The sequence below is a fragment of the Peromyscus californicus genome, unplaced genomic scaffold (assembly GCF_007827085.1).
Source record: "Peromyscus californicus insignis strain IS unplaced genomic scaffold, ASM782708v3 Scaffold_19__1_contigs__length_69161282, whole genome shotgun sequence".
NCBI classification, from domain to species: domain Eukaryota; kingdom Metazoa; phylum Chordata; class Mammalia; order Rodentia; family Cricetidae; genus Peromyscus; species Peromyscus californicus.
The window spans coordinates 1603977-1631797 of NW_026294491.1; the positions used below are offsets into that span (position 1 = coordinate 1603977).

At 46.1% G+C, this 27821-nt stretch overlaps 1 protein-coding gene and 1 long non-coding RNA gene across 4 annotated transcripts in view; one reads left to right on the forward strand and one right to left on the reverse strand.

The window, feature by feature from the left end:
- Positions 1-2965: 2965 nt before the first annotated feature.
- LOC128114259 (uncharacterized) overlaps positions 2966-27821 on the reverse strand; it is a 41088-nt gene continuing 16232 nt past the window's right edge. Inside the window, exons 2-3 of the long non-coding RNA XR_008219737.1 lie at positions 7709-7790; positions 2966-7147 (exon numbers count right to left, since the gene is read on the reverse strand). This is a non-coding gene — a long non-coding RNA (uncharacterized LOC128114259). The remainder of the gene's footprint in view (positions 7148-7708; positions 7791-27821) is intronic.
- Positions 13145-25012, forward strand: LOC128114257 (H-2 class I histocompatibility antigen, Q10 alpha chain-like). Of its 3 annotated transcripts, XM_052744109.1 has the most exons (7): positions 13145-13933; positions 21588-21884; positions 22884-23159; positions 23429-23704; positions 23810-23946; position 23993; positions 24587-25011. In XM_052744109.1, the coding sequence occupies exons 1-7, from the start codon at positions 13882-13884 to the stop codon at positions 24631-24633; spliced, it is 1086 nt and encodes a 361-aa protein (XP_052600069.1). In that variant the 5' UTR covers positions 13145-13881; the 3' UTR covers positions 24634-25011. The 3 variants fall into 3 exon arrangements, with proteins under 3 accessions (XP_052600069.1, XP_052600068.1, XP_052600067.1); XM_052744108.1 differs by lacking the exon at position 23993 and having other exon boundaries at positions 22884-23057; positions 24585-25012; XM_052744107.1 differs by lacking the exon at position 23993 and having other exon boundaries at positions 13147-13933; positions 24585-25001.

Below are 27821 nucleotides of genomic sequence, written 5' to 3' on the forward strand. Positions count from 1 at the left end.
CCTAAAGATTAAAACAAATTTGTATATGGATATGCTTATTTTAAAGCATTTAAACTTAGGGGTTGGGGATTTAGCTCAGGTGTAGAGCGCTTGTCTAGCAAGCACAAGGCCCTGGGTTCAATCCTCAGCTCAAAAAAAAAAAAAAAATTAAACTTAGTCAGGTGTAGTGGTACATGCCTGTAATCCTGGTAATCAGAAAGTAGAGACACAAGGATCAGGAGTTTAAGGTCATCCTTACCTACATAGCAAGTCCAAGGCCACCCAGGGCTACTGAGCTATATAAAAACCTCTCAAAACATACAGGGTTAGGGATAGGGTGGGGTGATTTAAGTCTCTGCCAAGTATTTGATCCTGAAGAGCATCTTTGTAGCTTGAGTTTTCCTGACTGGCCCATAGTCAGGACAAATCTCTGACACCCGCCAGTCCCACAGCCACTCAAACCCGACCAAGTAAACACAGAGATTATATTGGTTACAAACTGTATGGCCGTGGCAGGCTTCTTGCTAACTGTTCTTACAGCTTAAATTAATCCATTTCCATTAATCTATACCTTGCCACATGGCTCGTGGCTTACCGGCATCTTCACATGCTGTTTTTCATCGTGGTGGCAGCTGGCAGTGTCTCTCTGACTCAGCCTTCCGCTTCCCAGCTTTATTCTCCTCCTTGTCCCGCCTACATTTCCTGCCTAGCCAATGGCCAATCAGTGTTTTATTTATTGACTAATCAGCAACACATTTGCCATACAGAACATCCCACAGCACTTCCCCTTTTCTTTTTTTAAAAAGGAAGGTTTTAACCTTAACAAAGTAAAATTACATATAATTTGGGAATTTGGGCGTAGCTTCTCTTACTACTTCCTGCTGGAGGGGGGCGCTGTATCTTATGGGGACACAAAGAAAATTTTAGGATCATGGAGTAGTCCGTGAGGCTGTATCGTCTGAGCCAGTTGCCTTGAAACCATTCTGGATGTTGGATCATCTGGGCCTTGGTGTCACCTTTCAGGGGGTCTTGGCTGGTCAAACCTGATGTATCTTAATCTGGAACAAATCCATAGCCTCTGGCTTTCTGTGGAAACAAAAGCAGAGCCTCCTTTCCAAAGCAACATATCCTTACATCCAAATTTTGAAGTCAAGGTACCTTTAAAATATACATTTTGGCATAACTTAACAGCTTTTGTAATCAAATGTTTTTCTTCAGTTATGAATATCAAAGAGAACATAATCCAGATTCTCTGTGTGGTAGCCATCTTTACGTGGCTTATTTTTTTATATTAGCTTGAGCCTATTGCTTTAAACTGCAGCCTTCTAAGCCTGAAACGGCGCTGGCGCTGCTGGCTCCGCCCACTTCAGCTTCCCAACATGGCGGTGATACATTTTCCGCCAGCTCTGGGAGCCATCAACTCTCAGAAATAGTGGGTCTATGCTTCTATCAAAGCAGTGTGTATCCCAGAAACCTCTTTTTTTTTTTTTGTACTAGCAAAGGCTAAATCCACCACACAGCTTAATGTGCCACTTGCAGAGGCCTCATTCCCACCATACTGCAGGTCGAGCATGCACGCCAGTAGCTCAAACCGGCAGGCTGCTGCTAACTTGAAAGAGACGTGCTGTGGGATGGTCTGTATGTCAAATGTGTTGCTGATTGGTCAATAAATAAATCACTGATTGGTCAGTGGCCAGGCAGGAAGTATAGGCAGGACAAGGAGGAGAAAAAACTGGGAAGTGGAAGGCTGAGTGAGAGAGACACTGCCAGCCGCCACGATGACAAACAGCATGTGAAGATGCCGGTAAGCCACGAGCCATGTGGCAAGGTATAGATTAATGGAAATGGATTAATTTAAGCTGTAAGAACAGTTAGCAAGAAGCCTGCCACGGCCATACAGTTTGTAACCAATATAAGTCTCTGTGTTTACTTGGTCGGGTCTGAGCGGCTGTGGGACTGGCAGGTGAGAGAGATTTGTCCTGACTGTGGGTCAGGCAGGAAAACTCTAGCTACACATCTTCAATGTTTTTCATATTTTTTCATAGTTTGATTTTATAGTTATCTATACTGAAAATGCTACTTCATATAAATATGACAAAATGACAAAAGTATGTTTAAGTCCATTTCAGAAACTGTCCTAATGCCAAACAAAAGTTCATTTAACAATTTGTGCTCTTTTTTGAAATAGGGAGGGACTCATGTAGCCCAGGCTGGCCTTGAACTTGCTCTGTAGCAATCCCTGTTTCATGCAGTACTGACTACGAAATTTGGGGCTTCATGTATTCTAGGAAAATGCTCCACTAACCGACTAGATTCTAAACTGGAGCAGTTTTTTTTTGTTTGTTTGTTTTGTTTTGGTTTGGTTTTTTTTTTTTGGTTTTTCGAGACAGGGTTTCTCTGTGTAGCTTTGCGCCTGTCCTGGAACTCACTTGGTAGCCCAGGCTGGCCTCGAACTCACAGAGATCCGCCTGGCTCTGCCTCCCGAGTGCTGGTTTTTTTTTAATGAGACTCAAGTCAGCAACTCAAATACCAAGTTTTAAAAAGATTTTTATTTCTGTTGTTTGAGTGCCTGAATGGATATCTGTAAACTGCCTGTGTGTTTGGTGCTGTCGGGGGCCAGAAGAGGGCATCAGATCCCTGGAACTGGAGTTACAGACAGTTGTGAGCCTGCATGAGGTGGTGGCAACTGAACCCAGGTCCTCTACAGGAGCAGTCCATGCTCTTGACTGCCGAACCATCTCTCCAGCCTTTCAAATATCAACTTTTTTTTTTTTTTTTTTTTTTGGTTTTTTTGAGACAGGGTTTCTCTGTGTAGCTTTGCGCCTTTCCTGGGACTCACTTGATAGCCCAGGCTGGCCTCGAACTCACAGAGATCCGCCTGGCTCTGCCTCCCGAGTGCTGGGATTAAAGGCGTGCGCCACCACCGCCCGGCTTCAAATATCAACTTTTAAAATCAAACATTCTAACATAATGCAATACACTTAAATGCGAGGAACATATCAAGTCTTTATTTTTGGTAATTAAACCATGTCTCCATAAGAGCACAAAACTTCGTGTACAATTATACACTGCCATTCCTAACGTGCAGTAGCCTCAAATCTGAGCTGTGGAATTTCAAGCATTGTTCCCTGGTATGCAGAGTGGTACGATCAAAGGGCAACATCCAGAGTGCACAGTGTGTTCAGAACAAAGGCTGCCATGAAGTCATGTGACAAAGCCAGAGTGTGCACGGCCAGAAACATCTTAAAAGCACCACTTTTGAATTTGAATTAAATTTTGGTCTTTGTGCATTCTAAGACCTTTCACTATTGTTCATAACCCACAACATTGGTCACACAATGCAGGGTCAAGACCCAGGATTTAAGTGGTCTTACATGACTGATGTCCCCATGCTGCTGTACGTCACACTAGCGATGTCTACATGATTGATGTCCCCATGTTGCTGTATGTCACACTAGCGATGTCTACCTGACTAATGTCCCCATGCTGCTGTATGTCACACTAGCAATGTGTCCTAGTTCCCTTTCTGTTGCTGTGACAAAACACTTTAGCCGAAAAACAATGCAGGGACTGGAACGTTTATTGGGCTTCAGTTCCAGGGAACAGACAGTCCGTCACTAAGGGAGTCACAGTGGCAGCAGCTTGAGACAACTGCTCACATCACATCCACAGTCAAGGCAGAGAGAAACGAATGCATCCATGATGCCTGCTTGCCATTCTACACGTTACAACAAAGGAATTCACCTTACAGCCAGAGAAGCTGGCAGGGACCACAAAAGATGTTGCTTTCTGTAGCTGAAAGTTTTCTCTGGTGCTGCTGAGCCCCAAGGTCCTGAAGCCTCTTATAAAACAATCACTCAGAGGCTTAATATTATTTATAAACTGTATGGCCTATGGAAGGCCTCTTGCTAGCTAGCTCTTATATCTTAAATTAACCCTCCATTAATCTATGTTTTGCCACGTTCCCTGGCTTTACTGATCTACTGGCATGTTACTACTTGGGCAGCAGGCCGGCGTCTCTCCAGACTGGGCCTTTCTCTTTCCTGTCTCTCTCCTTGGATTTTCCACCCACTTCTAAGCTGTCTTACCATAGGCCAAAGCAGCTTATTTATTAACCAATGGGAACAACATATATTCACAGCGTACAGAAAGACATGCCTGTAGCAGGAATCTTAACAGTTCTTATTAATAAAATCAATCCTGAGCCAGGTATTGGGGTGAACTGGAAGATCAGAGAACCAGAACAAGCCACAGCTAACCTCACCTGGCCAACTTCTCAGCTGGTCTTGTTTCCTCAGACTGGAAGCTTCTGTGTCCTCATCCCAATGGCTCTCAGCTGAACTGCTGCTCAAAAGCCTGAAGCTTAACCAGCCAAAAGCTTAACCAGGCCAAATGCTTAACTAGCCAAATGCTTGTAGTTTCTGGTCCTCATGCCTTACATACCTTTCTGCTTTCTACCACCACTCCCTGGGATTAAAGGCGTGTGTCACCATGCCTGGCCATTTCCAATGTGGCCTTGAACTCACAGAGATCCAAAGGGATTTCTGTCTCTGGAATGCTAGGATTAAAGGTGTGAGTGCCACCATTTTCTAGCCTTTGTATCTAGTGGCTGCTCTGTCTCTGACCCCAGATAAGTTTATTAGGGTGCACAATATTTGGGGGAACACAATACCACCACATATCCCCCAGCAGCTTACTGTCTGGCAGGCATGGCTTACTATGCCCAGCTAGCCTTTCTTATACAGCCTGGGACTTCCCTCCTAGGGAATGGTGCTTTCCACAATGGGCTGAGCCCTCCTACATCAATTAACAATCAAGAAAATCCCCACAGACATTCCACAGGTCAACCTGATGTAGGTAATTCCTCAGTTGAGATTCTCTTCCCCAGTAATTCTGGGTTGTGACAAGTTGGCATTTAACATTAACCAGGACATGGTGAGAGGGATGTATGGGGGTATTATAACCTCTTCCACAGCACTCCAGTTCACACCACACACTCCCACATCCTGCAGACACACCACCAGGGTTTCCCATGAACTGCATACAAGTTTCCCCATGACCTTTTTTTCCCCCTTGATTTTTTAAGACAGAATTTCTCTGTGTAACCCTGGCTGTCCTGGAACTCACTCTGTAGACCAGGCTGGTCTCGAACTCCAGTATCTGCCCACCTCTGCCTCCCGAGTGCTGGAAACAAAGGTGTGTGCCACCACCACCCAGCTCCCCATAATCTTAATAGATCAGAAGGGGGTACTTTGGGGTTGCCAAATTTTCCCTATCTGCATGCTGGATTATAGATATTTCTCTTCTTTCAACCAAGAGTTCAACTTCTCAATCATCTTCTCCTCTTCCTGTCCCTAGCTCCCCACAGTATGTATCTCTCTTTCCCAAGGGGTCCATGATTTTTTGGATCCCAGGATAAACTCTTTAGCCCTGAATGGACTTGAACTCCTTTGTCTTTTCACACTACCAGCTGTAGACTATGCCAGCTAGCATCCTTATCTTCCTTTTTAATTGTTATGCCTCATCTGATGATCAAGCAGAAAATGTTGGCCGTAAGTCCCCCTCTAGTTAGAGTTCCTCCTTCAGGCAATGGTTTGTCCTCAGCCGCATATCTGACTCCCCATGGTAGGGACGTGCCACCACGGCTACACCTCACTGCAGCCCCCCAAACCCGCGGCACCCAGGGACTACAAGTTCCCCAGTCCAGTAGGAGTTCTGAGTGTTGTTCTAGCTTTGTCAACTAGACACGACCTAGAATTACATGGGAAGAGTCTCTGTGAGGGACTGTCTACAACGGGTTGGACTGTGGGCCTGTCAGTGGGAGACTGTCTTAATTAACTGATCTGGGAAGTCACAGCCTACTGTGGGTGGCATTATTCCCTAGGCAGGGAGTCCTGAACTCTATGAGTGGAGAAATGCAGCTGAGCAAGCAAGCAAGCAAGCACATCTGTATGCATTCATTTCTCAGCTTCTGACTGTGTGACATGGCTGTTCTGAGTTCCCGCTGACTTGACTTCCTGATGGACTGTACCCTGGAATTATAAACTGAATAAATGCCTTCCTCCCACAGGCTGCTTCCTGTCAGAATATTTTATAAAAACAGAAACTAAACTATGACAGGGTGTTCCCATCACACACAGCACACCACATTCATCATCGGGTACCAAATGTCATATGGATTTCCTGGGGAGATGAAAAAGTTGTCTATCTCCAAATTTGGACAATACCAACCACTGAAAGAATGACTCAACCATGAGAAATGAATTTAACTCAAGGCAGCGTACAGATTATTGGACATAACCTTGGGCAGCTGCACCGAGTCCGACCACCCTGGTTAACTGTTTCCTTTTATACGCACTTAGGGAGCCTTAGGTATCGGTCTACGGCAGCGAGCCGGGAGGGGTGGTGGCTAATGGATTCTAGCAGGGCAGTTTTCTATAGCTGTCTCCCTTGTTCCCAAGAGAAAAGTGCCAACAGACTCAGTGTCAATTATCCCCTCAATTTTGTTAAAGTTCTGCTATGTTCCAGCCGCAAGCTGGGGTCTCTGCTCAGTCACCGTGGAAGCTCGTCCCAAGACGGTGATGGTCAGGCTAAGCTCAGAGGACCAGCTCTACTAAATTCAACTCTTAAAAACTTCTTTCAAGTATATGTGCATGGGTATTTTGTCTGCATGTATGTCTGTGAACCTGTGTACCTGGTGCCCTTAGAGACCAGAAGGGGTCATTATATCCTCTGTAACTGGACTTACAGATGGCTGTGAGACTCCATGAAGGTGGTAGGAATCGAACTCAGATCCTATGGTAGAGCAGCCGTGCTCTTAACCACTGAGTCATCTCTCCAGCCCCTTCTCACCCACCTCTTAATATTATTGCACAATAACCATTTTATTTCCTCCTTTTTCTTCTAGTGTGACCAGAAACAGCCTTAGCTTTTGGAACTCACTTGGGGAACTAGTGTATAAAGGTTTGGGGAGCCTGCCAGTCCCATTGGTCACCCCTAAGCAGCACCAAACGGCAAAGGAAGAGCAGTGGGGATTTCCCTAGAAACCTGGATGTAAAGTTGAAGTACAAGCTGAATCTGGGTAGAAGAAAACAAATTCGTGGCTCCGTGGTCATCTCACCGAGTAAGCATTGTGCCTTCCTCCTCCTGTTGTCCCGTCTCAGCGGACCTGTGTGCAAACATGTGACAGAAACATGTCAGGCCTTGCCTGTCCCCTCCTCCAAAAATCAACACCAAAAAAATTCACCCGTGACACAGAGGGTAGGGGAGAAAGCTTGGGTTCAGAGATTCATTAGCCTGGACATAAACTCCACAAGGGAAAGACTGGCTTCACCCTCTCACACTCGCACTTTGCCTAGTAGATGCCGGGCCACGTCTCCTGCCCTCCCTAGAGTTGGTTTATGGAACAATGTGATCAGCGGTCACAGTCCAGTCTCTGGGACCATGAGCCAGGCTGGGTCACCCACAGCTTGCCACCCTCCTGGCCTCTTTCCGACTGGGGGAGGACAGGGACATGTGAAGGTTTTGAGATAGGACCCTGTTGTGTAAGAGCAGGAGAGCCGGGCTGTTCCCTGGAGCACGCCCCCTTTCCAGTCCCCTCCACTTTCACTTTCCTTTCCTGGGTTAAGTTTCTTTTCCCCCACAGGCTCTCAGGAAATGGTCCTTTTCCAGTCAGATCTCTCTGTGCAGCTCCAGACACCCCCCAGTTCAAGCTGCTGATGGAACTTACTCAGCTGCAAGATAGGCCTGCTGGTGTCTGGTTCAGCAGCTAAGCAGGGTGGGAAACCGAGTCTGAGGGCCTCACAGAGTCCCTGAGAGGGTGGGAGAAGAGAAAAAAGAGCTGATACTCATTCAGTGAGTCAGAGAAAGGAGACAAAAGCAGTTTCATTCATATTTTTACATCTTTTCTCATTCTGTGTGGAGGCATGTACATGTAAATGTAGGTGTTGGGTAGAGCTGGGTGGCTGTGAGCTGCCTAGCATGGGTCCTGGGAACTGAGCCTGGGTCCCCTGGGAGAGCTGTGCATTCTCATAACTTCTGAGCCATCTGTCCAGCCTTTCATTTATTTTTTTCTTTTACCCAAACGCAACTTTCGCATCATAACCAAAGTGAAGGAAAATTTTGGCTTCAGGACCAAGTAGACACAAAAATAGTTATGTGACTGTCACAAGCTTGTCCCTGAATGGAAATAGTCACATGTCTAATTTCATTAATTCAATTACATCTACCAACTTTACTTAATTATACCTTTGAAATCTGGGGACATCATTCATGTTTTGTTTTTTAAAATGGGCTTTTGTTTTGTTTTTGTGTTTTTGAGACAGGGTTTCACGTGGCTTTGGCTGGCCTCGAACTCCTGACCCTCTAGCCTCCACATCCTCGAGTGGTGGGTCACATGCTTGGTTTCATCTCTGCCACTGCCATCGCATCCAAGTTCTCAGATAACGTGACCTGTCACCATGTCCAGCCTGATGCTGTAGTCTTGAAGTCAGCTGGTCACTTCAGATGGAATATCACATGATTTTAAATGTCTGCTTTCCCCCTTTGCTTCTTTTACTTAATTTTCTTAAGTTTTTAAAATTAGGGTACAATCTGCCGGGCGGTGGTGGCGCACGCCTTTAATCCCAGCACTCAGGAGGCAGAGTCAGGCGCATCTCTGTGAGTTCGAGGCCAGCCTGGGCTACCAAGTGAGTTCCAGGAAAGGCGCAAAGCTACACAGAGAAACCCTGTCTCGAAAAAACAAAAACAAATAAAAAATAAAAATAAATAAATAAATAAAATTAGGGTACGATCATATGACGTGAAGGACTTCACAATGGCGTTCTCATTTAAATATACCACACGCTATGACCATGTTCGTGGCCATTACCCATTCTGTCCCCCTCCCCTAGTCTCCTCCCTTTCCCCAAATGGTCCAATTTCTACTCCATGTACAAGAATTTTAATTGTTTTCTGACGTGTTTTGTGTGTGTGTTGTGGGGGGCATGTGCCACAGCATGTGTGTGTAGGTCAGGGGACAAGCTGCAGAAGTTTGGTCCTTAGGAATCAAACTCATTCGTCATCGGGCTCAGTGGCAGCTGCTTCACCCTGCCCACTGAGCCATCTTGCCAGCTCAAGGGGTTTTTCCTTGGGGGAGGATATTTTTTATTTTTGTTTTCTGAGTCATGGTCTTACTATGTACATCTAGTTGGCCTGGAACTTGCTATGTAGACCAGGCTGGCCTTGAACTCACAGAGATCCATTTTCCTCTACCTGCTGAGTGCTGGGATTAAAAGCAATGCACCACCACACCTGGTGCATTTTTTTTTTAAGTCTTTGTTTTGTGTGTCTATTGTGGAGATGCATGCATGACACAGAATGTTGTAGAGGTCAGAGAACAATTTTAGGGAGCTGGTTCTCCCCTTCAACATGTGGTTTTGGGGATCAAACTCAGGTCAAGGTCATCATGCTTGGCGGCAAGAGTTCTTCCCCACTGAACCATCTCAGGGCCCCTCCTGTACAAGTTTTAGACATCTACCTTTCCACCCCATACTCAGCCCCTTAACAGGACTGGGAAACATCACCAATCACAGGTTTAAAGGGTTTAATGGCGTCACCCCCTTAGTTCCTGTTCACATCATTCAATATTCTTTTGGAATACCAGTTAGACCCAGCAGTGGCCAGCAGCTTAATTTCATGTTCCAGAGTTGAAGAGTTCAGATCCTCAGAGCATGTGGGCTGCAGAAGCAGTGTCCAGAACTGGTGTCTGCCCACAGCCTGGGAGCTGTGAACGTACCAGTGACAGAAGCTTGAGTCCCACCGAGGGGCCCGTGAGATGGTTCTGTGGGTAAAAGTGTTTGCTTTGAAGCCTGGTGATGACCTGAACTGGCCTCCTCCTGGCAAACTGAAGGCTGCCGCAGGGCCTGAGTCCCCTGTGTCCAACGGAGACTGGTAAGATCGGGTGGAGGCTGTGACAGCTCCTGTTCTCTTCCCTCTGCCAAGAAAGGCAGGACCGAGGCCAAGAGCCTCTTCAAACTCCTCTTTGAGGACTTGGAACTCCACCAAGGAAAGGTGGAAGGAGAGAACCAACTCCACAAAAGTGTCCTCTGACCTCCACACACAGCCACAGCACACATGTCATAGCACACATGTCATAGCACACATGCCACAGCACACAGCCACAGCACACATGCCACGCTGCCCCATCACCAACACAACAGTAATAAAATCAAAACAAAGAAATGTAAAAATCTAGCCAGTTGCTCTCGTTCTGTAGCCGGGTAAGAGAGACCAAAACCTAAGCTCAGCTACAAGACACAAGACAGTGATGACCATTCATGACAACAGGGTCTTTCAATCAAACCCAAAGCCCTGATAAGGCAGGCCAGCTTGCTCTGGGGAATCCCATCCCCCACCGCTGGAGTCTGGAATTACATGCAGGCTGACACACCCACCCAGAGTTTATGTGGGCTCCAAGGATGCCACTGCAGTTTTCACGCGTGCATGGCAAACACTAACCACTGAGCCATCTCCCTACCCCCTCAATTTTTTTTAACATATAAGCTATTTCTAAGTATTTAAAATGCCCTGTTTGATCTAAACAGTCTCTATGCAAAGTCCTACAATCACAAAAGAAAGTCCTACAATCACAAAAAAAAATGTTTGTTAAAAAAATGACATAATTAAAATTAAAATTTTCACTTAAAAAGAATTAAAATAGGGGACCTAGAGACATGGCTCAGCGGGTGAGCCATCCTGTGACTCAGTCATCCATTGCATACAAACTCTGAGTTTATGCAGCTACCATGCTCCTAAGCTCCCAAAACTGAGCTCAAACAAACCTTATTTTCTTTATATGAAGCATGTCTCTAGCTTTCTACTGTAACAAAAAGCCGACTGATATACTCTCGTCCCTCTCGTGATCTTTATTCCACTTTGTGTCTCTGTGAGATAAGCTCTCTAAGCAGCCGGTGTGAGAGAACATGTGGCATCCATCATTCTGTGCCTGGATTACTTCACTTAACAAAGTTCCATCCACGTTGTCATGAATTGAAAGATTCCATTCTTTTTCATGGCAGAATGGCACTTTTTTTATGTGTGTGAGGATATGTGCATGTGTGCATGTGTGCATGTGAGGCCAGAGGCTGACATGCTCTGTCTTTCACTGAACCTGGAGCTCATCAGTTCAGCTACCCTGGCAGGCCAGTGAGCTCCAGGGAGCCGTGTATGTCTACCTGTCCACAGCCCTGGCCAGTGCTGGGGATCTGAACTCAGTCCCTCACCGTCTCTCGAGACCCTCCCTCTCTCTCCTTCAATAAACGCCTGCTAGTGGATAACTGGGTCATATGGTGGTTATATTTTGAGTTTGGGGGACTGCCCATGCTGCTTCCCCCAAAGGCTACGGTAATTTCCATTCTTTTTCCCCTACCTCCTCACCAGTGGTTCTTCTTCCATTATTGCTGCTGCTAGCCGACATGCTAACCAAGCAGGTGTGTCCCTGTGGTTTTACATGCATTTCTCTGATAGTCAACAGTTCTTCACAGGCTTGTCTTGTTTTACAAAATGTCTGTTCAGATTCTTTGACCATTTTTTCTTTATTTTGTCATTTTATTTTATTATTGTTAAAGATTTATTTTTATTATTTTAAGCGTGTGTCTGTACCTGTGGGTGGATGAAGAGTCCAGATGAGTACGTCAGGAGCTGGAGTTACAGGTGGTTATGAACTGCTGGACGGGGGTTCTGGGAACCAAACTCCAGTCCTCTGCAAGAGCAGCATACAATCCTAACAGCTGCCCCGTCTCCAACCCTACCACCCCTTTCACTGAGACAAGGTCTCATCTGTATCCTACCCTGCTCTGAACTCAATATGTAGCCCAGGCTGGCCTAGAACCCATGGCAAACCTCTTGCCTCAGCCTCCTGAATTCTGGATTGGTTAGGTCAGTCCCTAGTTGTGCAGGTCTTGGTGACTGGACACCATGTAAGGAAGCTACGGAGACAAGCAGTGACAGGCCGGGAGGAACACAGTAGATTGGAATGCGGATTTCCTGCCATGGATGCAGTGCAGAGCCTGGCCTTTGACCCGCCCAGGCACAGCAAACAGGAGGACATAATGGTCCTGCTGCTCTGTCTGAACGACTGCAAGGCAAGGGTTAACAGGTCATCAGAGGAAACCACGGTAAAGATGCTCTGCTCTCACACCTCGTGGAGCCAGGGCATGTGCTGCCTAGAGAGCAGGAAAACACAAAAAACCAAACCAGAAAATACTGTCGAGAAGGAAAAAGAAAGCAATTGACATCCTAAGTTAGAACGGTGAGCACCGAGGGAGTTTGTGTCTCTCCGCCTATGAGGCCGCTCTCTTAACACAGAGAAATGGTATGAGAGGCCCTCTCCAGGGCCATGCTCCCCCAGGGCCCTCTCTGCTGTCAGGCATCCCCCAGGTGCAGGAGGCCGCCCAGTTCCCCGTGCTGTGGAATGTTGGAAGCAATGGGGCACAGCCTTTCTTGCTGACATTAAATTTAAATATACACAAATTTTTGTTTCTTAACCATGACAATGTGAGTTTCACCCTTAGCCCTGAAGACCAGGATGACCCCAAATGACCCTCTTGCATAACAGTCTTGAACATGGCCTCATGTCTCTCTGCCTTCCTCTTCTCTCTCCAGCAGTGTTTTGACTTAGTTCACGACTCTGTGCGGAGTCTGAGGAACTGCTTCTTTACTGGCTCCTCCTCCCACACCAGCACACCCACTGTGTTCTAGAAACCGGTTATATGGAGGCCCCATGGTCCACTCACCCTTAAGCTGCCCCCTGCTCTAGAAATCCAGGGCTACATTGAGTAACAGCCATAAAACTGATCTGTCTTCTTCCCCATTCAGTGAGATGTTGACCATGAGTTTTCCATACATGGTCTTTACTGTGCTGAGGTACACATTTCCTCTAATTTTTTTTTTTTTTTTTTTTGAGCCAGGATCTCACTGTGTAGTCCCAGCTGGCCTGGAACTCAGAGACCCACTTCTGCCTTCAAAGTCCTGGAAGTAAAGGCACATACCACCATGACTGGTTTTATATGTAATGGTTTTTAAGATTTATGTTTTTTAATTTATTTATGTGTGTTTCTATGTGTGTGAATGTGTATGGAACCCTCAGAGGATTGGATGAGATCCCCCAGAATCTGTGGCTGTGAGTCACCTGTCCTGAGTGTCCAAACCGGGTCCTTGAGAAGAGCAGCAAGAACTGTTAAGTGCTCTTAACCACTGAACCACCTCTCCAGACCCAGATTTATGTTTTTATTTTATATGTATGTTTGTCTATTTAATAGATGTACTCCATGTAAGTGCAGTAGCCAGAAGGGTACATACATCAAAGGGTTGTGCGCCATCACCTGGTGCTGGGACCTGAAACTGAATTCGAGGCCAGCCTGGTGAGTTCCAGGAGAACTAGGGCTACAAAGATTAGAAACTGAAAGGTAGAAAACTGAAGTGCTGTGGTCTCCCATACAGCTTATCTGGGTGGAGAAGAGGCGGACCCCTCAGGAAGAGACGAGAGCTCTGAAGGGTGCAGCTGCCAGACGCCGCCCAGAGCTCAAAAGTAAACAAGCTGGAGCCGAGGGCAGGGCTCCGGCAACCCTCAGGGCTCCAAGGCCCCAGCAGTCACTCCCCTGCAGTGCTCGGAGCCCACGCGGGGGTGAGGGGCACATCTCCAGGGAAGATGGCCCTCATCCAGGTGGCGAGCCCTGCAGGGACCCCTGAAAAAAGACACACCCATCAAGTCCGCGCTGTCAGACCCGCCCCTCTCTCTTGCTAACACTCCACCCTACCCCACCCCCACTTCAGAGGTTAAACAGTTTCTTGTTCCCACAGGCAGTTGGAATCTCTCTAAGGTCTAGTAACTCAGGCAGAGCAGACTCGGACAGTGCCCACACCATGTGGGTTCTTATCTTCTGGTTCCTGAGTGGCCTCCCGGACAGCGGAGCGCGTGAGTAGGGTGGGGAAGGGGGTTTTGTGGCGCTGAGCAAATTCAAGGCGTGGGGGGGGGGACCTCAACCCCGAGCCATTTTGCAGAAGGGCTGCACTTGGGAAATGGAGGTGGGAAGACCTGGAATTCAAGGCCATCAGATACTTGGCAAATTAGAGGCCACCTTGGGTCCTAAATGGGACCCTGTCATAAAACTGAAATTCAGGCCAGGCGGTGGTGGCGCACGCCTTTAATCCCAGCACTTGGGAGACAGAGGCAGGAGATCTCTGTGAGTTCGAGGCCAGCCTGATCTACAGAGAGAATTCCAGGACAGGCTCCAAAACTTCCCAGAGAAACCCTGTCTCAAACCAAAAAAAGAAAGAAAACTGAAGCTCAGTGAATATAAAGAAACACAAGCTGTGAGGTCAGCCCGTGGCACATGCCAACCGTGACCGTGTATGAGGACCTGGGGTCACAAAGAGAACCTAAAAAAAAGACATGGGACGTGGTCTCATAGCAGCTCTGGCTGTCTTCGAACTCACTATGTAGACCAGGCTGACCTTGAACTCACAGGAGTTGGGCTTAAAGGCATGCACCACCAAGCCAGGACAGGCCTTTCATTACATTCTGATGTGTTTGAGTATTTGCGCCGTGCGTGTGGGCACGTGTGTGGGCGTGTGTGTGTGTGTGTGTGTGTGTGTGTGTGTGTGTGTGTGTGTGTGTGTGTGTATGCTGTACCCAGAGGCCAGGAGAGGGCACATGGGACCCCCTGGAGCTAGCCCATGTGAGTTACAAGCCCCTCCACATGAGTGCTCAGAACCAAACCACAGTCCTCTGGGAGAGCGGAGAGCAGTGAGCACTTTGACAGCTGAGCTGTCCTGCTTTTTGAACTGCCTGTTTACTTATACGTTGTCCATTTAATCATTTGTGTGCCTGTCTGTGTGTGTGCACACGCACGTGTGTACACATATGTGTAGCATGCAGCACAGACTACAGTCCAGATGTGGAGGTCAGAGGACAGTCTATTTGGTATAGCTCCAAGTTTTCTTGTGTCCCACCTAGTCCGCAGCTGTTCAGACCCAAGTAAACACAGAGAGGCTTATATTAATTAAAACTGCTAGGCCATTAGCTCAGGCCTACCACTGACTAGCTCTTACACTTAAACTCAACCCATTTCTGTTCATCTATATGTCACCACGTGTCCTGTGGCTTTACCTGTGCACCATTACATGCTACTCCCTGGACGGCGGGCTGGTGACTCCTGACTCAGCCTTCCTCTTCCCAGAATTCTGTTTGTCTGCTGGCCCTGCCTATACTTCCTGCCTGGCTACTGGCCAATCAGCATTTTATTTATCAACCAATCAAAGCAACGTATTCACAGCATCCAGAGCAACATCACCCATCAGTTTGGATCCGTCCTCTCCGTCCACCATATGGGTGGCAGCAGCTGAAAGGGCAGAAAGTGGCAAAGTGGATCCATGTGGCAGGCCCTGCCAAGGGACGCCACTAAGAGAACACGCCACACACAACAGATCTAGTGTAAGAGGTTTATGGGGGGAGAGTGGAAAGCCATCAGGAAGTGGGGACATGAGAGAGGCAGGAAGACAGACAGACAGAGAACAGGCAAGAGAGCAAGAGAGGACTGTGAAGGAGGGGCATTTTAAAGGGCAGGTGTCACATAGGGAAGCATGCAGCTCACACAGGGAAGCACGCAGTAGCTGTCGGTAGATAGAGATGTGAAGATCACAAGGGTGCCTTTACGAAACAAGGAGAGAAACTGAGTCTGAAAATGTAGCTCAGTTGGAAGAGTGCCTGTCCAGGTCCTGGGGTCGCTCCCTCCTTCCACAAGAAAAAGAAACAGAGACTTTATAGGAGGTTGGGACACAAAGGGCTTCTGACTGTGATCCCAGGGAGAGCCCTTCTCTCCAGGGACCCCACCCTGCCTGCTCACCTGGGCGTCTCCAGGAGGCTTCAGCGGCTTGAGCAGGGAAGCCTGGGCTCCTCTCAGCTTTCTTCCACACTGAAAGAAGCTGAAATGGAGCCCAGTGTAGTACCTCACACCTGTGACCCTGCAATCCCAGCATTTGGGAGGTGGAGGCAGAAGGATCAGAAATTCAAGACCAGCCTCACACAGTGATTTCAAAGCCAACCTTGGCTACATGAGACCCTGTCTCAAAAATAAATAAACATTTCAGAAAATAAACATAAGATCATGTACGTGTGTGTGTGTGTGTGTGTGTGTGTGTGTGTGTGTGTGTGTGTGCTTTCATATGTATGAGGGGATCTCAAAACCAGAAGGGAATCATGGGGAAAGGGAGGCAGAGCTCCTAAAGGAGGCAGGTAATACAGGAGACAGGGATGACGCAGAAGCAGCAGAAACTGATTTAACTAGGAAAGAGCGAAGCAGCTTGCTGTTGGTTGTTTTTGCTCTTTACTCTTTTGTGGGTCCGCCAACCAGCTCCCAAGTAAATCACACACGGAGGCTTATTCTTAATTACAAATGCCCACCCTTGGTGTGGTTTGTTTCTTGCCAGCTTTTCTTAACTTCACTTATCCCATTTATCTTTTGCCTCTGGGCTTTTACCTTTCTCTATTTTTGTATATCTTTCTCTTACTCCATTACGTGGCTGACCCCTGGAGTCCTCCTCCTTCTCTGGCTCCTTTTTTTTCTCCCAGATTTCTCTTTCTATATATACTCTCTGCCTGCCAGACCTGCCTATTCTTTCTCCTTGATAATGGCCGTTCAATTCTTTATTAGACCATCAGGTGTTTTAGACAGGCAAAGTAACACAGCTTCAAAGAGTTAAACAAATGTAACATAAACGAAAGTAATAGACCTTAAAATAATATTCCCCAACATTTCCCCCTTTTTGTCTAAATAAAAAGGTTTTAACTTTAACATAGTAAAACTATCCACAACAAGGGGCTGGAGAGATGGCTCAGAGGTTAAGAACACTGGCTGTTCTTCCAGAGGTCCTGAGTTCAATTCCCAGCACCCACATGGTGGCTCACAACCATCTATAATGAGATCTGGCTCCCTCTTCTGGCCTGCAGGGATACATGCAGGCAGAACACTGTATACATAATAAATAAATAAATCTTAAAAAGAAAAAACTATCCACAACAAAAACGATTATCAAGGAAGAATTAATATACAATATTCTGTCCATTTGTAGCTAGCATATTCAGAGAAAATAATGCATTATCTATCCTATCATAGTGAATACAAATTTTTACAACTAATTCACTTTCTATCATAACTAAGGAAAACTGCAGCTGTAACTATTTAGTCTTTAACTCCATCAAAAACCCAGAAGGATGTAATATGACCTATCAACAGAGACACTTGGCTGCCTGGACTGTCACCCAAAGTTCCTCTGCAATGCTGGGGCAGCCATCTTCAGCCTGCAGGCCCAGAATGTCTGCAAAACTTTTCAGAGAAGCAGGGAATTTGAAGGACTGTCCTGCCTTATTTGGCAAAGTCCAACAGTCTTCTTTTCTGTGTCCCGCATGTCCAGTCTGCACAGCACACTGTCAGCAGTCAAATGCAAGAGCAGTTTCTGTGCCCAGTGGCTAACCTTGCCACAATGAAAGCAAACTCCATAAGGAGTTTCTTCAGTGTCCATCATTTCTGAAGTATATTGGTGCTGCCAGGAGCAGATGTGTCTCGTTGTCATGAAAAACCCTAAGTTAACAAAACATTTTAAATCCCATATTCTATACGTCTTTGAAGTGTTTGAAAACCATTTATCTATCTAAAATATACCTCTATATGATCTTGAAAACATACCTTACATATCTACAAATTTGATTGTTATAAATGGCTAACTACTAACCTATGTTTCTTGATTATCCTAAACAGTTTATAATAATGGCTTTCAAAATCTAGAATTTGCTGGGCGATGGTGGCGCACACCTTTAATCCCAGCACTCAGGAGGCAGAGCCAGGCAGATCTCTGTGAGTTAGAGGTCAGCCTGGTCTACAGAGTGAGTTCCAGGACAGGCTCCAAAAGCTACACAGAGAAACTCTGTCTCGAAAAAAAAAAAAAAAATCTAGAATTTTATCTTACATTTTTAAATGAATTGCATAGGTACAATACCTTAAACAAGAGTAAAAACATATATACACTATGTTGTAACAAAAATAACCTTAAATTTGCTTAAATTTGTACCAATATAGAAAAATCCTTTAAACAAGAGTAGAAACAAATACACAGTGTAATAAAAATAACTTTAAACTTTTCTCAATATTCTACATTCCCCTAAATGATAACAAACATCCATAACCCACCAAATAACCAAAAACCACCCTCACACCCCCAACTCTTGGGAATGTGGGCATAGTTATCTCCATACTGCTTGCTGATGTCTGTGGACAGAAACATCTTTAGGGTCCCAGAGAGAAAATTTTAGATAATGGCCAAGTCCTGGGAAGACCAGCAGTAATCTCTGTTGATAAATATTACCTGTCAAAATTCAGGAGGTCTCACCTGATCAAACCTGATCCATATTAACCCTGAAAGAATCCACAGCCTCTCATCTCCTATAGGAACAAAACTCTAAAGCATTTTCTATTTCCATTGACAAGTATTTTTTTTACTTCTTTTTTAAAGTCAAGGCATTCTTAAAATATTAGGTTGGATTATGTCAGCAGTCCTTTCAATCCCATGTCCTGGCAGCTCTCTTTTGCTCTTCGGCATTCAAAAAGTTCAAAATCAACACAATACTATACAGGATCCAATTCCCTGTGTATTTTCCATCTCCACATGGCTTTTTTCTTTTTTTATTATTTTACTTCTCTCTTTAAAGACGTCACTATTTTTAAACTATTTCTTTCTAAGACTGTGCATACCCCTTTTCTTTCTTTCTTAAGCCTATGCAGATGTAAAACACACTGGAACCTGTTTAGAATTTTTTTCCATGAGGATCTCTTTTACTGCATATCTCTAGTCTTTTTGACCATATGAGCAAACTTTAAACTGCTAACCTACACCTGGATCCTCTAGGGTCATGAAAGTCAAGCCTAAAACGCACAGCCCAGTCAGAGGTTCATGACCAAGAACTCTCTAGGCGTTGAACTCAATTCCACGTGAACTGTGGCAGGCGTTTTTTTACTTAGCTTGCTGTCTTTATTTAACCTCTACCCTCCCGGCTAAACAGTAGCTCCTCTTAAAGGAGCCGTGACCTTTTTCTTTTTCTTTTCAGCTTTCTCAGGCGCTAGGGATATTCAAGCCCCACGTTGGGCACCAAAATGTTGTTGTTTGTTCTTGGCTCTTTTGGAGGCCCTGCCACCCAGCTCCCAAATAAATAGACACAGAGACAAATCCCTATTTATGAATTCCTGACCTTAGATTGGCTTGTTTCTTGTCAGCTTTTCTTAACTAGCTTGGCCCATCAATCTTTTACCTCTGGGCTTTTTGCTTTTCTTACTTCTGTAATCTTACTTTAACTCTTACTCTGTGGCTGGCTGTGTGGCTGGGTGGCTGACCCCTGATGTCCTCCTCCTTCTCTGGCTCCTTTTTTCTCAGATTTCTCCTTCTATATATCCTCTCTGCCTGTCAGCCTCGGCTGTTTAGTTCTTTATTAGACCATCAAGTGTTTTAGACAGGCAAAGTATCACAGCTTCAGAGTTAAACAAATGCAATATAAACAAAAGTAACACACCTTAAAATAATATCCTACAACAGCAGCTGGAGAAGGAGCAGGAGGCAGGAGTATGGGACAGAGCAGTGAGTGAAATGATACCAGCCTAAGGGCAGAGGCCGCAGATGCTCATTAGTGAAGAGTACACACTGCTCTTGCAGAGGATGGGAGTTCAGTCCCCAGCACCCACGGTGGGCAACTCACAACCACCTGTAACTCCACTTCCAGAGTATCCAACACCCTCTTCTGGACTCCATGGGTGCTTGTGTCCATCACTATGTGAAGTATCTGCACAAGCCACAAAAGGGCATCAGACTGTTGTATCCAAAATCCAGAATCCCCAAAGGCTACCTAGAGACCTAATCCAAATGCAAAAACAGAGTCTTTATTTCAAGTTAAAACTCAGGTCCTCCATCCGATGGATGCAGAGGTGGAGCAGGAGGGACCCCGAGCAGTAGCAGGGCAGGATATTTACTGTGGTTAGGGCAGAGGGTTAGGAGACTTCCAAATCCATATAGTTACAGGCTCAGAATTGGTGCTTACTCGGGCCAGGGATGCTTGGCTTAAGCTGACTGGAGGGTTGCAGCCGCAGGGAAATAGGCTGATTGTTGTGTCATTCTATCTATATCAGCAGGAAACTCACATCCTCTGACGGTTATGGCATTCCATCTTTATCAGCAGGAAACATCTGGTTTGCACAGCTTCTGATTGGCTGGGTCTGGGGTGGAGAGGCCCTTGCAGTTTTTTCTGGAATTGTTTGTACAAGGGCCTGCTGTCCCTAGCTGACTCGTTCTAAGATGGCTGCAGTTCTGTCCAGGGCCCTTCAAGATCGCCCAAAACTAGATTACAGATGGTTGTTAGCATGTGGGTGCAGGGAACTACACTTGGGTCCTCTGCAAAAGCAGCTGGTTCCATCTCTTCAGTCCCTAACATAGCTTTTTTTTTTTTTTTTTTTTTAGCTGAGGATCGAACCCAGGGCCTTGCGCTTGCTAGGCAAGTGCTCTACCACTGAGCTAAGTCCCCAACCCTCCTAACGTAATCTTTACAAAAAGAAAAGTGCTTGGGATGAAGGTCAGTGGGAGAGCAACTTCCAAGCATATAGGCATTGTGGGATATTATTTTTAAGGTGTGTGGCATTTTTTCCTACTGCCCTGTCAATAATGCAAAGATGTGTTACATCCGTTTGATTAAATAAAATTAACCTGTGGTCAGGAGGCTGCGTCTTCAACTAGCTGACAGGAAGTGGTGGGGGGAACCACATGTAGCTAGGGCTTAAGAGGGGGTGGAGCAGAAGGGTGCTGGTTTTGGGGGAGACGGGCAAGGAGAGGTTAGCTACTTGCTATTCAGCCTCTTGAGAGCTGGTGCCTGAGGGAACAGAACTCCCAGTGGCTGCAACCCTTGTGGAGAAGGTGCAGTTGCTGAGGAGAACAGCAGTTGCTTAAGGGGCAGCCACTGTATTTGATGAAAAACAACTACAGGAGTCCTGAGTTCAACCCCAGCACTTAGAAAACAAAATAACCCATATCCAAGCACAATGGCACATATGCACAAAGACACTAAGATGAAACCCATTACTCTGTATTCTAACTTCTTAATTTAAAACAAACAAAAATCTCAGATATGGGAAGGGGGTGGGGAGAGTGAGATCCAGCATCTCCATAAATGCACCACATGCAGACAGTGCCCTTGGAGGCCAGAAGGTGTCAGATCCCCTGGAACTGGAGGTACAGATGGTTGTGAGGGGCCATGTGGATGCTAGGATTTAAGATTGGGTCCTCTGTAAGAGTGACCAGTGCTCTTAACCACTGAGCCATCTCTCCAGCCCCTTAATTTTACATTTCTTTGTCAATTCTCTGAATTATCCTAGTGTATAGTGTGGAATTTGATTCATTTGGCTGGCAGGTGGTATGAAATTGTTTTTATGTTGTGTGCCCTGTCTCTTCTACAATTCACACACAGGCACACTCATTCTCCACCCTCGGAGCTGGGTCCTCAGTCAGTACCTTACACTAAACCCTGATCCCTACCTCAGGATTGCATTCTCTGCTGTACTCCTACACGGCTGTGACAGCGCCAGGTCCCAGGGTCCCTGCGTTTTCTGCCACCGGCTTCATCGACGACCAGCCCTTCATCCACTACAACAGCAACAGCATGAAGGCAGAGCCTTCTGTTGCCTGGCTGAGGGAAAATCCAGGGTACTTTGCTGACGAGACCCAGGTCTTCACCAATCGGATGAAGATTTTCCAGCTCAGCCTGAGAAATATACAGCAGTACTACAACAGCTCTGGGACCCAGCGTCAGAGGGCAGATGACTTCCGCCAGCACGCGGGTATGTGCTGGAAAAGGTGGTGGGACACAGAACTGACTGACCCACCACACCTCAGCCCCAGAGGCAGGAGGTCCCGACAGACTGTGCTTTGAGAACAGGCTGGCCCAATCTGCTCCCAGAGCTCAGGGTCTGTGTGGCATTCATCTGTTCAATACCTGTCAGTCCGAGTCACAGATGTACAACCTTGAGTGCAGTTCTAAGCATGTCTTCAAAGTGCTTACAACTTCTACGGGAAAACACTCATGCTGGGGACCCTTGTGACTCCTGCCAGGCAGTCTCACAGCTGACTCTGAAAATCATTAGAGATTTTCAAATTTTAAGCGTCAGCATAAAAGCTTGTTTTCTTGTTGGTCAGTGGTTGGTTTGACTCAGTTTGTTTTATTGTTTTTGGTTTTTTTTTGGGGGGGTTGTCTTTTTGTTTTGTTTTGTTGCTGTTTTTGAGACAGGGACTCATGGAGCCCAAGCGAGCCTCTAATTCGCTATGTAGCTGAGGATGACCTGCCCTCACCTTCCCACTTGCGGGACTGCACGTGTGCACCGCACACCCCAGTCAGTGTCTGCACTCTCTAGAGCCTCGAGGAGAGACACACTGAGCACAGTGTGTCTCTACCATCACGCACGTGTGCCGTGCTGCTGTCCCTGGGAGGTTACGCTTGGACTCAGGGACTGCCAGCACTCGAGTCCTGTGGGGGAGACCACTAGGTTTCCATGTGTGAAGAGAGTTGTAGAGGATGAATGACCTGCGTGACGACACAGCAAAACTAAGTCCTACCTCCCTATCCAATGATCTTTTACTATGACCTGAAGCAGCTTAGGCCTGGCCCCTGACAGCTGACTTAAAAGGGTATCAGTGGTCAGACTACATGATCTAGAATGTGAACACCCTCTAAGGAGAACCTAAGGAATCTGGTGGGCGGTGCTAGGGCAACAGGGACCATAATGGAGAGGCCTGGGAAATTCACCTGTGGTCCCTGACATGCTTGTCCTGGGGGGTTCTAGGCCCTCACACCCTCCAGTTCACATACGGCTGTGAGATGAGGGATGGCAGACGTACCACAGGACATTGGCAATATGGCTACGATGGCTGGGACTACCTGACCTTGGATTTGGACTCTATGCAATATATAGCAGCCACATTCATTGCTGGTTACACCAAGCGCAAGTGGGAAAACAGTGAGTACTGGCTGGAGAAAGACAAGAGCTACTTGGAGAAGGAATGCATCCTGTGGCTGCAGAGATACCTGACCCTGGGAGGAGAGGCGTTCACTCGCACGGGTAAACAGCTGCCCCAAGCCCAGCTCCATGGCCACTTGAGCACAGGGCTGTAGGTGGGCTGTCTGGGTGGGGCCAGTGTACTGGGGGTAGCTTCCCACAAGCAGATGCGGACATTTTTGAGTCTCCTAGACTGTGGTCCCTACCACCACCTCCCTGAGGTCTCTACTCACTGTGTCCCAAAGGTCCTTGGGGATGTCTCCCATTTCTGCCTTTTTCCACTGTAGACATAAAGCTGTGCCTACCAGCACCTATCTATCTGTTTACTACAGACCCTCCCCAGACAAGAGTGACCCGCCATCCCAGACAAGAAGGAGACGTCACCCTGAGGTGCTGGGCCCTGGGCTTCTACCCTGCTGAGATCTCCCTGACCTGGCAGTTGGATGGGGAAGAACTGATTCAGGACATGGAACTTGTGGAGACCAGACCTGCAGGGGACGGAACCTTCCAGAAGTGGGCAGCTCTGGTGGTGCCTTCTGGGGAGGAGCAGAACTACACATGCCATGTGCACCACGAGGGGCTGCCTGAGCCCCTCACCCTGAGGTGGGGTAAGAGGGGTATGGGGGCACAGTGCCTATTGCCAGGGTAAGCAGAAGCCCTTCTGGAGACCCTGAGCAGGACAGGGCTCTTCATCTTTGTTTTTCCCTTTTCAGAGCCTCTTCAGCCCACTACCCCAACCACAGAAGTGTACGCTGGGGGCAGCAGACGTGAACGTACAGCATTCTGGAGTGGCCTCATAATTATTTTCTTTTTCATAGTACTTACTGGAGTTACCTACTACAGATTTAAGGTAGGAAAAGAAGGTCTGGGTGCCCTATGCTGAAAGGAGGGTCAAGAGTCAAGTTGTAATTCCTGCCATGGGGCCAATGTGGTGACATTCATGGTGTAGCCAAGGCCGGGACGGTCCTGGCTGGAGGGCTGATAGGCTGAGGCACTGCAGGTGAGAGGGTGCTGGAGACTGTTAACCAAACACCAAGGACATCTGTTGGCATGGCTCCAGACCCCAGGATCGCGACCTGAGCAGGGATGCCCTATACAGGATCCAGGAGCAGCACCCGTGAGACCCAAAAAGTTCCAAAGTACATGGGAAGTGAGCTCACTTCTCATGAGATAAAATGTCTCAGGTTCTCCCCCTCGGATGCCTGAATTCCTTAGAAGAGAGTACGCGGAAAGCAGTCGGGCTCCCGAGTGAATCATTGAATCTGAGAGAAGCACGTAATGGAAACATTTTGTGTATGGGTGCACACGCGTGCACACACGTAAGCACAAATATGTACCAGTGACTATGCAACTACAGGGTCTGCATGTGTGAGAACTGTGGCCTTTTATATGCATATGTGCATCTGTACGTAAGCACGCATGTGCATGTGCATGTCTTGCTCTCAGATATCCTCACAGTTAACTTCATGCTGGCTGTTTCCTCCTTAGAGGATGGTTCGTCCGCTATCATCCTGAAGATGAGAGGCTCTTGGGATGAGGCTGAAGGGAACTAGTCCTCACCAAGTCACAACTGAGACTCTGTTCCCACCCGCCTACAAATGGTGCCTACTGTCCGGCAAAGATTCACAGAAGACCTAAAAAACAGAGTCTCACAGTCTCACACCAACCGCAGGAGAGAGACACGTACCTTGAAGTTGCAAGCACACCATGAGCTACTCTGCATGTGATTCCCACAGTCTCTCCCGCTGGCCATGACCAAGCTGGGTGGCGTGTCCCCGCAGCCTCTCAGGCTACAAAAAAGTGTCTCTTGCCGGGCGGTGGTGGCGCACGCCTTTAATCCCAGCACTCGGGAGGCAGAGCCAGGCGGATCTCTGTGAGTTCGAGGCCAGCCTGGGCTACCAAGTGAGTCCCAGGAAAGGCGCAAAGCTACACAGAGAAACCCTGTCTCAAAAAACCAAAAAAAAAAAAAAAAAAAAGTGTCTCTTGACAGCTGCCACAACCGCCATGGGCTAAGCCAAGCAATGCAGACAGCTGACGTAGCAGTTTAAGATGTGTCTAATTTGGGGAGTGGAGAGATGGCTCAGTGGTTAAGAGCACTGACTGCTCTCCCAGGGGACCCGGGTTCAATTCCCAGCACCCACATGGCAACTAACAACTGTCCATAATTCCAGTTCTAGGGGGATATGGCACCTTCTTCTGGCCTTTATGGGCACTGAACACACATGGCACACAGAGATGGTACAGACATTCATGCAACCCACACACGCATGCACATGAAACAAAATATTAAAAAAATTGTTTCATGCAATCACAAAACAATACAGATACACAGTAAAGACAGATTCAGAACAAAAAAAAAGGCCTCTAAATGGATTACAGTGAGTTTAAAAATATACACAGGCTTGGGAGAGAGAAGAAAAAGGATGTATAAAAAATGACTTAAGAATAAAATAGTAAAGTCTTTTAAAAAGAATAAAGTAATATATAGTAAGCCATGTAAAGATGGAAAATACAGAGTTTGAATTCTATATGTTATTATGTTGTCTATAAATTTTTTAGCTGCTAGGAGACACTGGATTAAAGCTGCTAGATTAAACCAACCTGTATGTTTTTAAAATGTCTTACCTTCAAAATTTAGGTCAAAAGGTATACTGCTTTTGGGGGAGAGGTTGTGCTTTATTTATTTCCACAGGAAATGAGAAGATATGGATTCATTCCAAGTTAAGGAAAAATCAGGTTTGATCAAGGAAGATTACCTGAAAAATCTGACTAGACATAAAAAAATAAATCTAGGAGAACTACAAGACACATAATGTATATTTTACCTGCTCAGACATAAAACAAAAAACTCATCTTCGGCTGACCTGTGTACAATGCACTTCTACATCTATACCTGTATTAATGCAGATATGTAAGTTACCTTTAAAAGTTTATGTACTTTCAGAGCAAGAGGACCAGACACCAATGAAAACAGATGGTATTGTGTTTATGCACATTTAAAATGTAATACATAATTAAGAAATACAGATTAATAGTTATCTGTAATAGTCAAACTTAGTCACGTTAGGTATGTTTTCAAGGCCATACAGATAACTTTTAGATAGAGAAATGGTCTCCAAACAAACACTTCAAAGACCTACAGAATATGGCATTTAATATGTCTAAACCTTTTCATGACAGTGAGACACATCTGCTCCTGGCAGCACCAATCTACTTCAACAAAGATGATGGGCATTAAAAAAAACTCCATATGGAGTTTATTTTCTTTATGGCAAAAGCTAGCCATGTGGGCAAAGAAACTGCCCTTGCCTCAATTGCTGACCATATGCTGTCCAAAAAGAAAGGCAACTGCCAAACTTTGCCAAGACAAGGTAGAACAGTCCTTCAAAATTCCCTGCTTCACAGGAAAGTCTGTCAGATATGCTGGGCCTGTAGGCCAAAGATGGCTGTCCCACCGTTACAGAGGAGCTTTGGGTGACTGTCCAGGCAGCCTGATGTCCCTGTCATTAGGTAACATTTCATCCTTCTGGGGTCTCTGATGGAGTTAAAGACAAAATAGTTAAACTTATAGTTTACCTTGGTTATGATAAAAAGCAAATTAGATATAAAACTATAAGACTACCAAAATAAGAGTATTTTCTCTAATTTTGCCAAATACAAAGAGAATGGATATTATAACTGTAATTCTTTCTTGATAATTGATTTTGTTGTATATAATTTTATTATGTTAAAGTTAAAACCTTCCAGCTGGGCAGTGGTGATGCACGCCTTTAATCCCAGCATTTGGGATGCAGAGGCAGGTGGATCTCTGTGAGTTTGAAGCCAGCCTGATCAACAGATTGAGTTCCAGAACAGCCAGGACTGTTTTACAGAGAAACCCTGTCTCAAACCACCCCCCTAAAAGAAGTTAAAACCTTCCTTTTTAATTAAACAAACGGGGGAAATGTTGTAGAATAATCCGTCTGTACACTGTGTGAATATATGTCACTATGATTGGTTTAATAAACAAGCTAACTGGCCAATAGCTGAACAGGATAAAGTTAGGTGGAAAAGCCAAACTGAGAATGATGGGATGAGGAAGGGTGGAGTCAGAAGAGACGCCAGCCAGCTGCCAAGGAAGCAGGACGTGTAGAAAATGAGGTAACAAGCCATGAGCCATGTGGCAAAGTACAGATAAAAAATATAGGTTAATTTAAAGTGTAAGAGTTCATTAGTAACAAGTCTGAGCTATGGCCGAGTATTTATAATTTGTATTAAGTCTCTGAGGTAGTTATTTGGGAAGTGGATGCAGGTTATTTGGGAGTGGGTGGTCAGGACAGGAAAACTCCACCTACACACTCCTTTATAGGACTCTCCCTTAATATACACTTTGCCACAAATACAGCTTAATTTCTGTGGTAGTTTTAGTGAAAATGGCCCTATAGGCTCAGAGGACCTGGCATTATTGGGAGGTATGGCCTTGTTGGGGTAGGTGTGGCTTTGTTGGAGGAGGCGTGTCACTAGGGGGCAGGCTTTGAGGTCTCAGATGCTCAAAAGGTCCAGTGTGGCATTTTCTTCCTGCGGCCTGCCAATCCGGATATAGAACTCTCAGCTCCTTCCCCAGCACCATGTCTGCCTGCACACCACCATGCTTCTTGCTATTGTTGTGGAATATTATTTTAACTATGTAAAGATGTGTTACGTTTGTTTATGCTGTGGAATATTACTTTAACTGTATAAAGGTGT

Coding starts and splice junctions, on each gene's coding strand:
- LOC128114257 (XM_052744109.1), top strand. CDS start 13,882: ATGTGGGTTCTTATCTTCTGGTTCCTGAGTGGCCTCCCGGACAGCGGA. Junction 13,934..21,587: donor CCTCCCGGACAGCGGAGCGC/GTGAGTAGGGTG, acceptor TCCCTACCTCAG/GATTGCATTCTCTGCTGTAC. Junction 23,705..23,809: donor GCCCCTCACCCTGAGGTGGG/GTAAGAGGGGTA, acceptor TTCCCTTTTCAG/AGCCTCTTCAGCCCACTACC.